The sequence below is a fragment of the Mastigoproctus giganteus genome, chromosome 9 (assembly GCF_048544385.1).
Source record: "Mastigoproctus giganteus isolate SK-2022 chromosome 9, ASM4854438v1, whole genome shotgun sequence".
Lineage (NCBI taxonomy): Eukaryota > Metazoa > Arthropoda > Arachnida > Uropygi > Thelyphonidae > Mastigoproctus > Mastigoproctus giganteus.
Window position 1 is genome coordinate 72,895,344 of NC_143583.1, and position 12,794 is coordinate 72,908,137.

Here is a 12,794-nt window from a genome sequence, read left to right on the forward strand (position 1 = left end):
TCTGAGGTGCCTAAAGGACCACTCACTTTGACCATGTACTTAGAAGGGTTGTTTGTGAGAAAAAAATCAAGCGTGTTGGCTGCATGGTTAGAATTGTCCAGTATTCTTGTAGGTAAATGAACAATCTGCGCAATATCATTAGTAATTGCAAAAGCCTCAGCATCTTGACAAGCTGGGTCAGTGTGATTAGAAAACGGAAGCCAGCTGGATTTGTGAACATTAAAATCGCCAAGGAAAATTACCTCATTGTTAGGAAAGTTGGACTAGAGAAAGTCAAGTTGCAAAGAGAGGAAGTCAAAGAGCTCCAAGTGAAGAGACATCAAATTCATCTGTTGTCTCTACCATTCTCCCAACTCTTGACAGAGCTGGGAGAGTGGTAGAGACAACAGATGAATTTGACACAATGAGGTAGAGAGATTTTAAGCCAGAGAAGATCGAAATGAGGAGATTCCAAATTACCAATTTTCTGACAGGGAATATCGGTACAGACATATGCACAAGTACCACCTTTCAGGCCAAAGGAATCATGTAGTGAATAATTTGGGCAACTGAGATGAGCAGTGGTCGAATCAACCGATAACTGAGATTCTGTCAGAAAAAGTACATGGGGTTTGGCAGACTGCAAGTGGAAATGGACATCGTTGAGATTAGAAGTGAGACCCCGTATATGTATGAAATAAACTAGGAAGTGTTTGGGAGGTTTAGGTCTTTTCGCAGATAAGCTTACTCTATTAGTTTGACAATTCATGATGTATTCGATGGCAAAAAAGTGGGGGGGGACATGCTGTATGAGGTAATGAAATTTTTGGATATGGCGTACACATTGTAAGAATATACCCAGATCCTTGACATAATGTGTCCTTGACAATGCCCCCGCACACACACACTACTCGGACTCTCTCCAGTCACTATCTGCCAGAGTAGAGGTAGGAAGATTATACACTAGCTGATCCGCAAACCTCCTAAAGAGTTACCAATAGGTTCGGTCTGGTGTACTAACTAGCAGCTGGCCTGCTAATACTGTTTTAGAGCTGTACTCTTGAAATGTAAGGAACATTGGATCTCAGCATGATGTTCATCGTAACCTCAAAAGTTATCAGTCGTACTGCATGATGGAAGAGCTGGGGAAGGGTTGACCAGAACTGAGCTCAGGAAACTAAACATGGGTTCCACCACTTCAAACCTCCAATAAGCAAAGTGGTGGTATTTCACCGGTTGATGAGTCATCTACCACCTAGTATTGCCTGATAACACAGAGGGGTGGCATTCCTCCATGTGGTGTGGGCACCACACCTCGACCCCTGCTTACATTGGTTCACACCTGGGTGATCACTCACAGTGTGCATGTGCATGGAGGTTATACCCACAGTTACTAACAGGCCCACCATTGTGAAGGTGGAAGCAGAGGATTTTGCTGTCACAGACCATCCGGACTTTGCCGAAATTGGGTTCACTTGACTTGAATGCCCGAATTCACCTTAATTTAGCCAAGAAATATATTTTAGATTAAACCATGCACACCATCAGGCCTCTCTCATATTGTGGAGTTATACTTCATAACTGGGTTGTCACTATTGTAACACCAGGGTACCTGCCCACGCACTGTTGAGGAGCCAACATGCTCCAAAACAGTCACCAGGGGGAACCTGATGCTGACCAGAGGTTTCCAAGAATAGGTAACAACAGTCTTCCCTACTGGGGAAGCGTTGCCTATTCGAGGAGTCTATGAATGGTGTGAGTTGAAGGAGTTATTGTCCCTTTCATTCTTCTACACCATTTCTTTTCTTCTTCTTCAACTATTACTTTCATCTACTTTTTGCTTTCTAAGTCTAATAGGGACAAGTGGAATAAAAGAGCTATTATCCCACACAAATACAAATAAGCTGCAAAACGGTGCCATCTGGGTGGGGGAATCCACTGAAAATAAGTAACAACAGTCTTCTCCATATGTTACTTATTCAAGGAAGTGCAATACTATGACAACTCGTTGCGAAGGAATTCACAATATGAGACATAATGAAAACAATGCATTAAAACTATCTTGGTAGTTAAAATGATGGCGCGCCTTACCCATGCCTAATTAAATTCCTTCATACTCTTAAGACATTTAGCCAAGAAATATCTTTTAGATTAAACCCTGCACACCATCAGGAGTGCATGGTTTTCTCATATTGTGGAATTATACTTCATAACTGGGTTGTCACTATTACAACAACAGGTTACCTGGCCACCCATCGATGAGAAACCAATAAGCTTTGAAATGGTGCCGTCTGGGTGGTGGTATCCGCTGAGAATAAGTAACATTAGTTTTCTCCATAGGTGAAGCGTTACTTATTTGAGGTAGTGCAATACCATGAAAACTCATTGTGAAGGTATTCACAATATGAGATATAATTAAAACTACCTTGGTAGTCAAAATGATGTGTGTGTGCATTACCCATGCATAATTAAACTCCTTCATATAACCCCTGGCATTACTGCTGTGAAGGGTGTATTGTATATACCACGTTTGTATACAATAAAGATTATATATATATTTAGCCAAGAAATATCTTTTAGAATAACCATGCAAACCATCAGGCATCTCTCATATTGTGGAGGTATACTTCATAACTGGGTTGTCACTATTGCAATACCTGGGTACCTGCCTACGCACTGATGAGGAGCCTGCCGACCGGGCTAGCCAGGTGGGTAAAGTGCCTGCCTGGCAACCTAAAGGTTGCAGGTTCGAATCCCGCCTCGGGCTTGGATCAAAGTACTGCAAAAACCTTGGGAAGTGCACTATAGCCACAGAAGCCGATGCGCCAACAACTACAAAAAAAAAAAAAAAAAGATGAGGAGCCAACAAGCTCCGAAACAGTCACAAGGGGGAACCTGATGCTGCCCAGAGTTTCCGAGAATAGGTAACAACAGTCTTCCCTAATGGGGAAGCATTGCCTATTCGAGGAGTTGTGAGTTTTAAGGAGTTACTGTCCCTTTCATTCTTCTACACCGTTTCTTTTCTTCCTCCTCCCCTACTATTGCTTTCCAAGTCTAATAGAGACAACTGGATAATAGAGCTATTATCCCACACAAACACATCGGTATGCTTTGTAATGGTGCCATCATACCATTTGATGGTATCCGCCAAGAATAAGTAACATTAGTCTTCTCCATAGGAGAAAACTTTACTTATTTGTGGTAATGCAATACCATGGCAACTCATTGTGAAGGCATTAACAATATGAGATATAATTAGAACGATGCATTAAACTACCATGGTATTACAAATGATGTGTATGTGCTCAAGTAATCTGGCAACTTCATTATTAATCCTCCTCATGGAATATTTTTTAATTGTATATATGCATTCAAGGCTTCTGTGATTAATGTTTTAAAGTTATACCATAATTCAATTGTAATCCTTCTCTGTGAGATATCTACCCACTTAATAGAGGCTATGTAGCACCTTAAGCCGTCATAATTTCCTTTCCCAAAATTATAACCCATTCCTTTGCCTTTAACTACTGCTACCTCTCTCTCTCTCTCTCTCTCTCTTCATCGTCCACCGTAGAACTCCGTGATCACTTCCTGCTACTGGTTCCTGTACTGTTGCCCTATTATATCATCTCGTTCGTGGATGATGATCAGGTCCTGAATATTCTTTTCCCTAGTACTTTCCCTGACATATTGATACAAATAACAATTATATAGTTGATTTAAAATTTTTGTCCCCCATATGGAGTTTCCTTCCCATTTGCTCTAATAAAATAGAGGCAAATTAAAATCACCCATAATAAGACATTGATGCTTACTTGCCCATTCGATTTGCATGTAGAAGCTTTCATCATAATCTTTACAATCACCTGGCCTGTAGATTACTCCAACTCTCATTATACCTTTGCTTCCAAATATCTCACACCGTACAGATTCTATACTAGCATGCACACCAATGGTATAGTAAATAAATTTGATGCTGGCCAAGAAATCAAAGGCAGATATTATTGGGATATTCAGAGAAGTGGTATCACACAGATATAATGAATGCAGAATATGAATTTGGGGAGTACAATGTGTACAGAAAGGACATATAGGATAGTAAGGGGGGGGAGAGTAGATATAAACAGGTGTGTAATACAAAGGAGGTTAATCTATCATAATCTCATAATCTGAGAAGTGACAGCTAAAGGTTAATTTCTTATAATCTGCCTTAGCAAGCTAAGGCAGATTATGAGAAATCTTTGGCAAAGTATGCAAAGAAAGAAAGAAGACTGCTTTACTTATGTAAACTCTAGAAGGAAGGGAATGAATCAGATTGGTCCATTTTTTTTGATATTGTTGGTTCAACTGTTGATGATCGTACTTAAGTAGCTGACAAACTGAATGAGTATTTTGTAGCTGCATTCACACATGAGGAATTCTGTAGGGAAATGGAGGCCAGAAGAACTCTTAACAGGAAACTGAATGATTTTGTAATAATTGAGAGCAATGTATAAGAGAAATTGTTGAAATTTCTCTTTATTATGTACCTGGGGTTATTGAAAATTCATCAACCCCAGGTACATAATAAAGGTACCTGGAGTTGATGGAATCTATCCAGTTATATTAAGGGAGGCAGCAAAGGAAGTGAGCAAAATCTTAGCCATAATTATTAGAGCATTTTTGGATTCAGAAGAGGTCCATTTGGCCTGCGATGTGCGAATGTATCCCCAATTCAAAAGTGGGTGATCAAAGGGTGACACAGATAATTACAGACCTGTTAGTTTAACTTCTTTTCCGGTGAAAATAATTAAGTCTAGTGATCCTGCATTAAAGAAGCAATGCAGGATCATCTAGACAAGACTATAGTTATAGTTCAAACACAACATGAGTTTATTAAGGGAAAATCTTATCTGGCCAATTTGGTTGGATAATATGTTGTGATCCCAAAGGAACTGGATGCAAAAAATAATTTTGATATCCTATACTTGAATTTCAGGAAATCTTTTGATATTCTTGCACATGAAAGACTGCTGTACAAATTGGAGCAGTATGCATTAAGAGCAAGTTGCTGCCAAGGATAAAGGTCTGGTTGAATGGGAGAAGACAGAGAGTGGTAATCAATGGACATTGCTCTTCATGGACTAATGTTATTAATGGAGTCCCCCAGGGTCCAGTGTTGGGCCCATTGTTGTGTGCCCAATGATATTAATAAAGGTACATTAGGCTTAATGTTCATGTTTGCACACAATACAAAGTTTGGAATGGTTATTAATGACAGTAATGACAGTACGCTACTGCAACAGGATCTAGAAAAGTTGGGCAGATGGGCTGAGAAGTGGCAACTGAAGTTTAACATTGACAAATGCAAAGTACTGCATATGGGTAGCATTAACTCCAGAGAAACATATCAACCTTGTGGCACTACACTCAATGTAATGGAAAATAAAAAAGTCCTAGGGATAATTGTGCAGTCAGATATGAGTTTCTGAGTGGTGCATACAGGCTGCCAGAGCAGCTCATGGGATCTTGTCAATGATATACAGGAATTTTACTAGCAGGGATAAGGAGATGATTATCCTTTTGTATAAGGCAATGGTCAGCTTTGAGTACTGTGTACAGGTCTGGAGGCCTCATTTTTGTAAGGATGTAGAGTTGCTAGAATGAGTACAGAGAAGCACAGCAAGATTGGTGAGAGGAATGAAGGGGTCCTCTTATCAAGAAAGGCTTAAGTTCTGCAAGTTGCAGCATCTGGAGACTAGGCACTTGCGAGGTGATCTGACTGAGGTGTAAGGCTCTTAATAGTTTGAGCAGACTCAATGCTGATGGGATTCTTCCTCTTGCTCAGATTAAGAACCTGAGGGAGCATAAATTCAAAGTGAAGAAATACAGTTGTGGAATAGATCTGTGGAAATTTTCCATTAGCCGACAGGTAGTTGATTGCTTGAACAAACTTCTATCTGTCATTTGTGGAAGTTGATAGCTTAAATAAATTCAAGGATGAACTGGACAAACTTTTACAGTGAATGGATGGGTGAATTGGGAATGTTTTTTTTTTTTTTTTTTTTGACTGATTCTGTATAAGCTTGCTTTTTTTTCTGCATCATATGTCATTACTAATGCTAACTCAATACCAAAATCCATAGTGTTGGTTCATAATGTATGATTCTTAATTTTTAATTAATTAATCAGTAAATAAATTGTAACAAAAATTAGTGAAGTGTCTGTCTTATTGGAATTATTATTCGTGATATGCCCATCAATACATATATAGTAGATGATCACTACTCAAAGTTGAAAGGCAAACAAAAACTTTTTTGAGTTATTGAAAATTCAGCTTCTTGAACTTTACTGCTTTTCCATTTAAAATAAGTTACTGTCTGATCATATATTAAGGATTCCTTATGTGCTGTGATGTAACAACTAGATCATAAGTATAGCATAGCTTAATTTTCAGCACTCACTTCACAATAATCCGCTTGGTTTAATGAAACTTATAACAGGTACATCATCATCAGCCATTTTCAATCCACTGCAGGATGAAGGCCTCTTTAGCAACTTTCCAGTTCCTTCTGTTTTGTGCAATGGCCATCCATTTACTACCTACAAACTCATGAATTTCATCTATCCATCTCCGCCGTTGTCTTCCAGGTTTTTTTCTAGCTCCTCTTGGGTACCATTCTGTTATTTTCTTAGTCCATCTGTCATCATGTCTTCGAGCTATGTGTCCTGCCCAAGACCACTTTAGTTTTGATGAGAATGTCCTTTACTTGAGTTTGCTGCCTAATCCATGTGTTTCTCTTCTTATCTAACAGTCGGATTCCCAATATAATTTGTTCCATTCTTTGTTGTGTAGTTCTCAGCTTCTCTTCCATTCTTTTGGTGAGTGCCCAAGTTTCACTGCCATAAGTCATGGTGGGGAGTATACATTGGTTCATTATTTTACGTTTCAGACAAACTGGGATATTGCTCTTCAGTATGTGACTATATTTCCTGAATGCTGTTCATCCAAAATTTATTCTTCTCTTGACTTCCATTCATTTATCATTATTACAGCTAATAACTTGTCCCTGATAAGTATATGACTCCACCTTTTCAATTACTGCTCCTTCAATCATTATGTCCCTTTCTGTGTCATACTTGTTCATCATTACTTTTGTTTTAGCCATATTCATCTTCATTTTAAAAAAAACTTACTAACTGTGCATAACTGATTAAGATTTTCCTCTAATTCTTTGGGATCGTGGCTTCTGACCACAATGTCATCTGCAAATCGTAAATGGTTTAGGTACTCTCCATTCACATTGACTCCTTTCTGCGACCAGTCTAATCGTCTGAAAGCTTCCTCAAGGGCAGCAGTAAACAGCTTCGGAGATATTGTGTCTCCTTTTCGAACTCTTTTCTCGATTTTAAATTTGCTACTGTCTTTGTCTAGTCTCCGTAGCCGAGTGGGCAGGAGCGGAAGTGCAGTAGCACACGCTCTTTGAGGAGACCGGGGTTCAAACCCCTGACTGCTGAATACGGTCAATCTGCCAACCCGCACTGGACCAGCGTGGCAGATTATGGTCCATTTCCCTCAGCATGAATTGTTGAGGAGGCTTCCATCCTGCAGTGGGTTGATAATGGCTGCGCTTTACTTTTTTACTTTTACTTTTTGTCTAGTCTAATAAAGTAGGTAGCGTTCTCATATATTTTATTCAAAATTATAATATGTGGGGTATCTATGCCTTGTCTTTCCAGTGCCCAAAACATTGCGTTATGCTGTATGTAGTCAAATGCCTTTTCATAATCCACAAATGCCAGGCATAATGGTGTTTTATATTCATTTGCTTTCTCCATTAGCTGTGATATTACATGAAGGTGATCCATAGTTGAGAATCCTGTCCTAAAGCCAGCTTGCTCTTTAGGTTGATTCTCATCAAGTATTCTTTCTAATCTGTTAGTAATGACCCTTGTGAACAACTTGTAGATGTGGGATAACAAGCTAATTGGTCTATAATTTCCAATTTCTGATTTATCTCCTTTCTTATGCAGCAAAACTATGATTGCATTATTCCACTGCTTAGGCGTCACACCTTTTTTAATGCACTTTGTGAAGAGCCTTGCCAGTTTTTGTGTTATGTCTCTTCCTCTCAATTTTAACAACTCTACAGTAACTTCAACTTCCCCCTGGGCTTTCTGATTCTTCATTTTCTTCAATGCATGTTCTACCTCATCAGGAAGAATATTGGGTATGTCGTATGTGTTGCTACTTTGCATTCCATCTTCCTCACTGCTGGTATCATTCCCTCGCTCCTTGTATAATTCTCTACAGTAGTCTTCTGCTATTTGAATTATGCCTTCTCTACTGTTTATAAGTGCACCATCGCTATTCTTCAGTTTCAGTATCATTTGTCTTTCTGTATTACTGCTCATGGCTGCTGATTTAAATCCTTTGTTTTCCCTTAATGCTTGTTCTACTTTTCTTGTGTTAAATCTTCTTATGTCCTCTCTGAGTCTCTTTCTAATGGCTTTGCATAACTCAGTATAATCAATTTTCTGCCTGTCAGTGTTTTTCTTGCTCTTCATTTGTCGTCTTCGGTTCATCATGACAAGTGTTTCTTGACTAATTTTTTCTTCTTTGGATTTCTGTTTCCCTATAGGTTTCTTGGGCTTTATCACTTTCAGAAAGTTGTAATATTCCTCGTCGATATCTTGGTCCTGAGCAGTCTGCAGAAGCTCAAACTTGTTCTTAAATTCCAGTACATACTGCTTTTTCTCCTCCTCTGTTATCTCAAAGACCTTTGTATTATTTACTCGAGTCAGTTTTTTCCTTTCCTTTCCTACATCTATATCAAGTGTCCATCTTACCATTCTGTGATCACTTCCAACATTTACCTTATTCAGGACGGTAACATCATTCACAATATATCTTCTGTTAGTGAGGATGAAGTCGATTTCATTAGTTGTTAATCCATTTGGACTCTTCCATGTCCACTTTCTGTTCAACCTTTTCTTGAAAAAAAGTGTTCATTACTGACAGTCCTTGAGATTCTGCAAATTCCACAAGTCTTTCACCTCTTTTATTTCTTTCACCAATTCCAAAATTTCCTATAGTTCCTCTTTCTGCACTGTTTTGCCTTTTTCCGACCTTAGCATTGAAGTCTCCCATAATAATAGTGTAGTGGGTTTTCTGCTCATCTAGAAGACTCTCAATTTCGGTGTACATTTCTTCAACCTCTTCATCATCATGGCTCGGTGTTGGTGCATAAATCATTATAATCTTTAGCTTGTATCTCTTAGAAATCTTGAGTATTAGTCTTGACACCCTTGGTGATGTACTTTTGAATTCCAAAATGTTGTTTTTAAAATCTTTATGGACCAGAAACCCAACTCCACCTTCACTCCTTTCACTGTTTCCATTGGTGTACAGCAGATTTCCACTTGATAAACTTATAAGTGATTCATTTCTTCTTCTTGTTTCAGCCAAACCGATTATATTCCAATTCACATTTTCTAATTCCTTTTCCAGCTCTAATATCCTGTCTTCACCGATGAGTGATTGTACGTTATAACAGGCCAAGTTCAGTTTCCGTGCATGGCAGCCTGGTCGTACCCAGAGATTCTTAGCACCCTCTGCTTCCACTCTGATCCTCTCGCTGCTGTAAGAGGGAAAGTGAAAGCTGCTGGGGACTGAGGGCCATTTGTATTGTTGTGCCGTCATATGCTGGAGGGTTTGGTCTTTTCCTCTTCACGCTGACCAGGCATCTTGAAGAGAACCACTCTATACGTTCGTTGCCACCTAAGTGACGTAACAGGGCTTACCATCAAGAAGGTGTGCATGAGTGGATTTTAGGGAGGCAGGCCAACCGGACTTCTCCTAAATCTTCTGTAATAGAGATGTATTGGATTCATCAGTGTTTTAGGCTGAGTGTCTGATAACACACAGGATACCTGTTCCCCTCTAAGCCCCTGTTTATGATGCCCTAATGTAGAAAAAGCCTGTTTATGATGCCCTAATGTAGAAAGCTGAAACTTTTGCTAAAATCCATATGCCTTTATTCCAAAAAAATCAAATCAAAATGACATTATGCTAAAATATGAACAAAACAGGCACATAAAAAATTATGTGCCTGTTTATGTGCATATGTACATACTGTAACCTTCATCTTTGCATAACAAACAGAAATGGTTACAACAGTTCATTCTAAATAACCAGAATTACTGCAGCTGTAATTACATAATTTGTTATTTGGTTTTTTAGGAGCATTAGCAACTAAGGCCATTTTGCTCCGAGAATATGCGGTGGTCATTCCCTGACCTTTCTGCATCCTCCGTATTTGGTCGTGATAGGCTCGAACCCCAGTCTAATCAAGAAGCATGTGCTATGCACTGCTGCTCCTTCCTACCTGGCTACTGAGGAGCCTACATATTTTGTTGGAGTGTATGACTAATAGGTCAACTGATTTTGTTAAAGTGATTTGGCGAGAGAGTGTGTGCATGAATGTGTTGCAGAATGACGTAATGAATATACTGCTGACATTCCGCTTGTATTAAAAATACAGAAATATTTTGTGTTGATCTAGTTTTATGGGACACTGTTCAGAAAAATGTCAAGTTATCAAGGATTGCAATAAATGCATTTCAAGTTAGCAATTTTAAACTTTAACAATTTTTAAAGTTTAAGAATTTTACCTTTTTCCTGTGATGATTTTTGATGGGAGATTATCAGAGACAGAGATATTTGGAAATTTGACTTATAGACGTGAGCTATCAAGAATCTACTGTATTAGAAAACTATTTAGTATCAATGATTTGCTGGAGAGAGGTTATATAATTTCATTTATCTAAAATATATTTAGATAATGAAATTTGGCAGTTAATATTAGATGAATTTGATAAATAAATAGATAAATAAATATTGTATAAATTTTTTTACAAAAAAGTGACATAATTTTACTACTAGGAAGGAAGAATAGAATGTGAAACTGAAGTTTGCCTTGTGTTGAACTGTAGTCACCCTGCAAAGTTACCTGGATTTTGTTGCAAACACTGCACTGGTAAGATCATATTCTTTCTTTTTTTTTTTTTTTTTTTTTTTTCAGATAATTTTTTTATTTATAAATTTCCATTCCTGAACCTTTAGAGCAATCAAGTTGGTATAGTGAAGTGATAGCTCAGTCTGTCCAGTTTGTTCCTGTGGAGAATTTCATCTCCACAGGAAGAAACTTCTGAGCAGTACAAACAGGCTACTAGGATAACTCATATGGTTCTATCAATGATATTATTATTAACATTTCTTTTCTGTGTGATTGAATTTCTGATGCATTTCAATCACATTCAATGAACTGGCCCAACATGAGCCATATCATTGAATTTAAAACCTATAATATGAAACTTGTAGTAATAGAGCTGGGATTTCACTGACAATCCACTGATACAAAGTCCTTTCCCAACATGAAAAATGGAGTGGAGTCATGCTTACTCAGTAACAATCTGTGATAAAAAAAGCATTCTGAAAAATGCCCATGTATATACAAAGACCATTAAGCAACAAGTGATGAAAGTGCTTAGTGAAGGTGGTTAATTTTTTTTTTAAGTTGATTTATTCTACTCTTATTTATTTTTATTTTTTTATGAAACCCCCAAACATTAGAGGTATTAGAACCTATAGTACTTAGTACCAAGCATTAGTTGGAGGTTAAGAAGATGAAAGAAGATATATATTGACATTGCCCTTGAACTTCTATATATTGTAAATTTCAGGAAATATGTATGAAAGAAGGTTGTTCCAGAAAACGGAAATTAAATGAATAAACGAAGAAGTAAAAGGATGTAAAAGGATTAGACAGTAAAAGGATGTTGGCACATGGAGACGGCACATGTTTGGACTGCTTTGGAAGCGGGAGTGGGAATTATAGACGTAAATTGCAATGCCCATGGAAGTATCTATAGAAAAGGCATGCAAAAAAACAGAACATGAGACAGAGAGTGGAAAGACTTTGTAAGAGATGGGTCCTTAATTAACTGAACTGCACTTTTTTGAATGGAGTCCAGAAGCTTGAGAGAAGTTATGGGAGTACCACCCCAGATGTGAGAACAATGTTCTATGGTAGTTTGGATGCAAACGAACAATCTGTGTGGGGTCATTAGTAATTACAAAAGCCTCAGCATGTTGACCAGCTGGGTCTGTGTGACTGGAAAACGGAAGCCATCTGTAGTGGTGGACATTAAAATCACTGAAGAAAATTACCTCGTTGTGTGAAAGTTGGACTGAGTAAGTTAAGTTTCAAATATGAATATGATAGTACAAACCAGAGCTATGATGCTCAATACATTCTACATTGACTTCAATATTTGTAAAAGAATAAGAGAAGTTTACCTCAATATGATATGTAGAACACTTCTGTATGATGCTCTCCAGAAATTAAAATGGAATATAACATTACAGTAAAAAATATATTGAAAACAATTAAAAATTAATTAAAAAAGTTGAACGTAAATTTTGAAAAACGATTTTCCTTCCTGAAGCTGACAATGCTTTTCGACTGTATGTCATGATCAGAGGAATGAAAATTATGGAGTATGTGTGAGCATGAATCTTAAATAGGGATTATTTGTCTTTGCACATACGCATAAAGACCACAAATCAGAGATTAGATATGGATGGCGAACGTTAACAGAATTCTCATGTAATTTAATTTCAATGGTTTCTGCAATTAATAGTCTCATACAGGTGACCCCCGCTTAGCGCTGATAATTCGTTCTGGAAAAACAGAGCGCTAAGTGAATCCGTGCTAAGCGAGCTCCACATTCCCATAAGGTAACATATGTATTTGTAAGTTGCGGTCAGTGCC

General features: G+C 38.0%; 1 protein-coding gene across 4 annotated transcripts in view; it reads left to right on the forward strand.

The window, feature by feature from the left end:
• LOC150080448 (kielin/chordin-like protein) overlaps positions 1-12,794 on the forward strand; it is a 1,054,752-nt gene that overhangs the window by 498,605 nt on the left and 543,353 nt on the right. For all 4 annotated transcript variants that reach the window (XR_016547392.1, XM_090381408.1, XM_090381409.1 and 1 more), the window contains one exon: positions 10,904-10,997. Coding sequence is in view for 3 of the 4 variants with exons in the window: in XM_090381408.1 (XP_090237534.1) it covers positions 10,904-10,997 (94 nt within the window). In the remaining variant the exon portion in view is untranslated. The remainder of the gene's footprint in view (positions 1-10,903; positions 10,998-12,794) is intronic.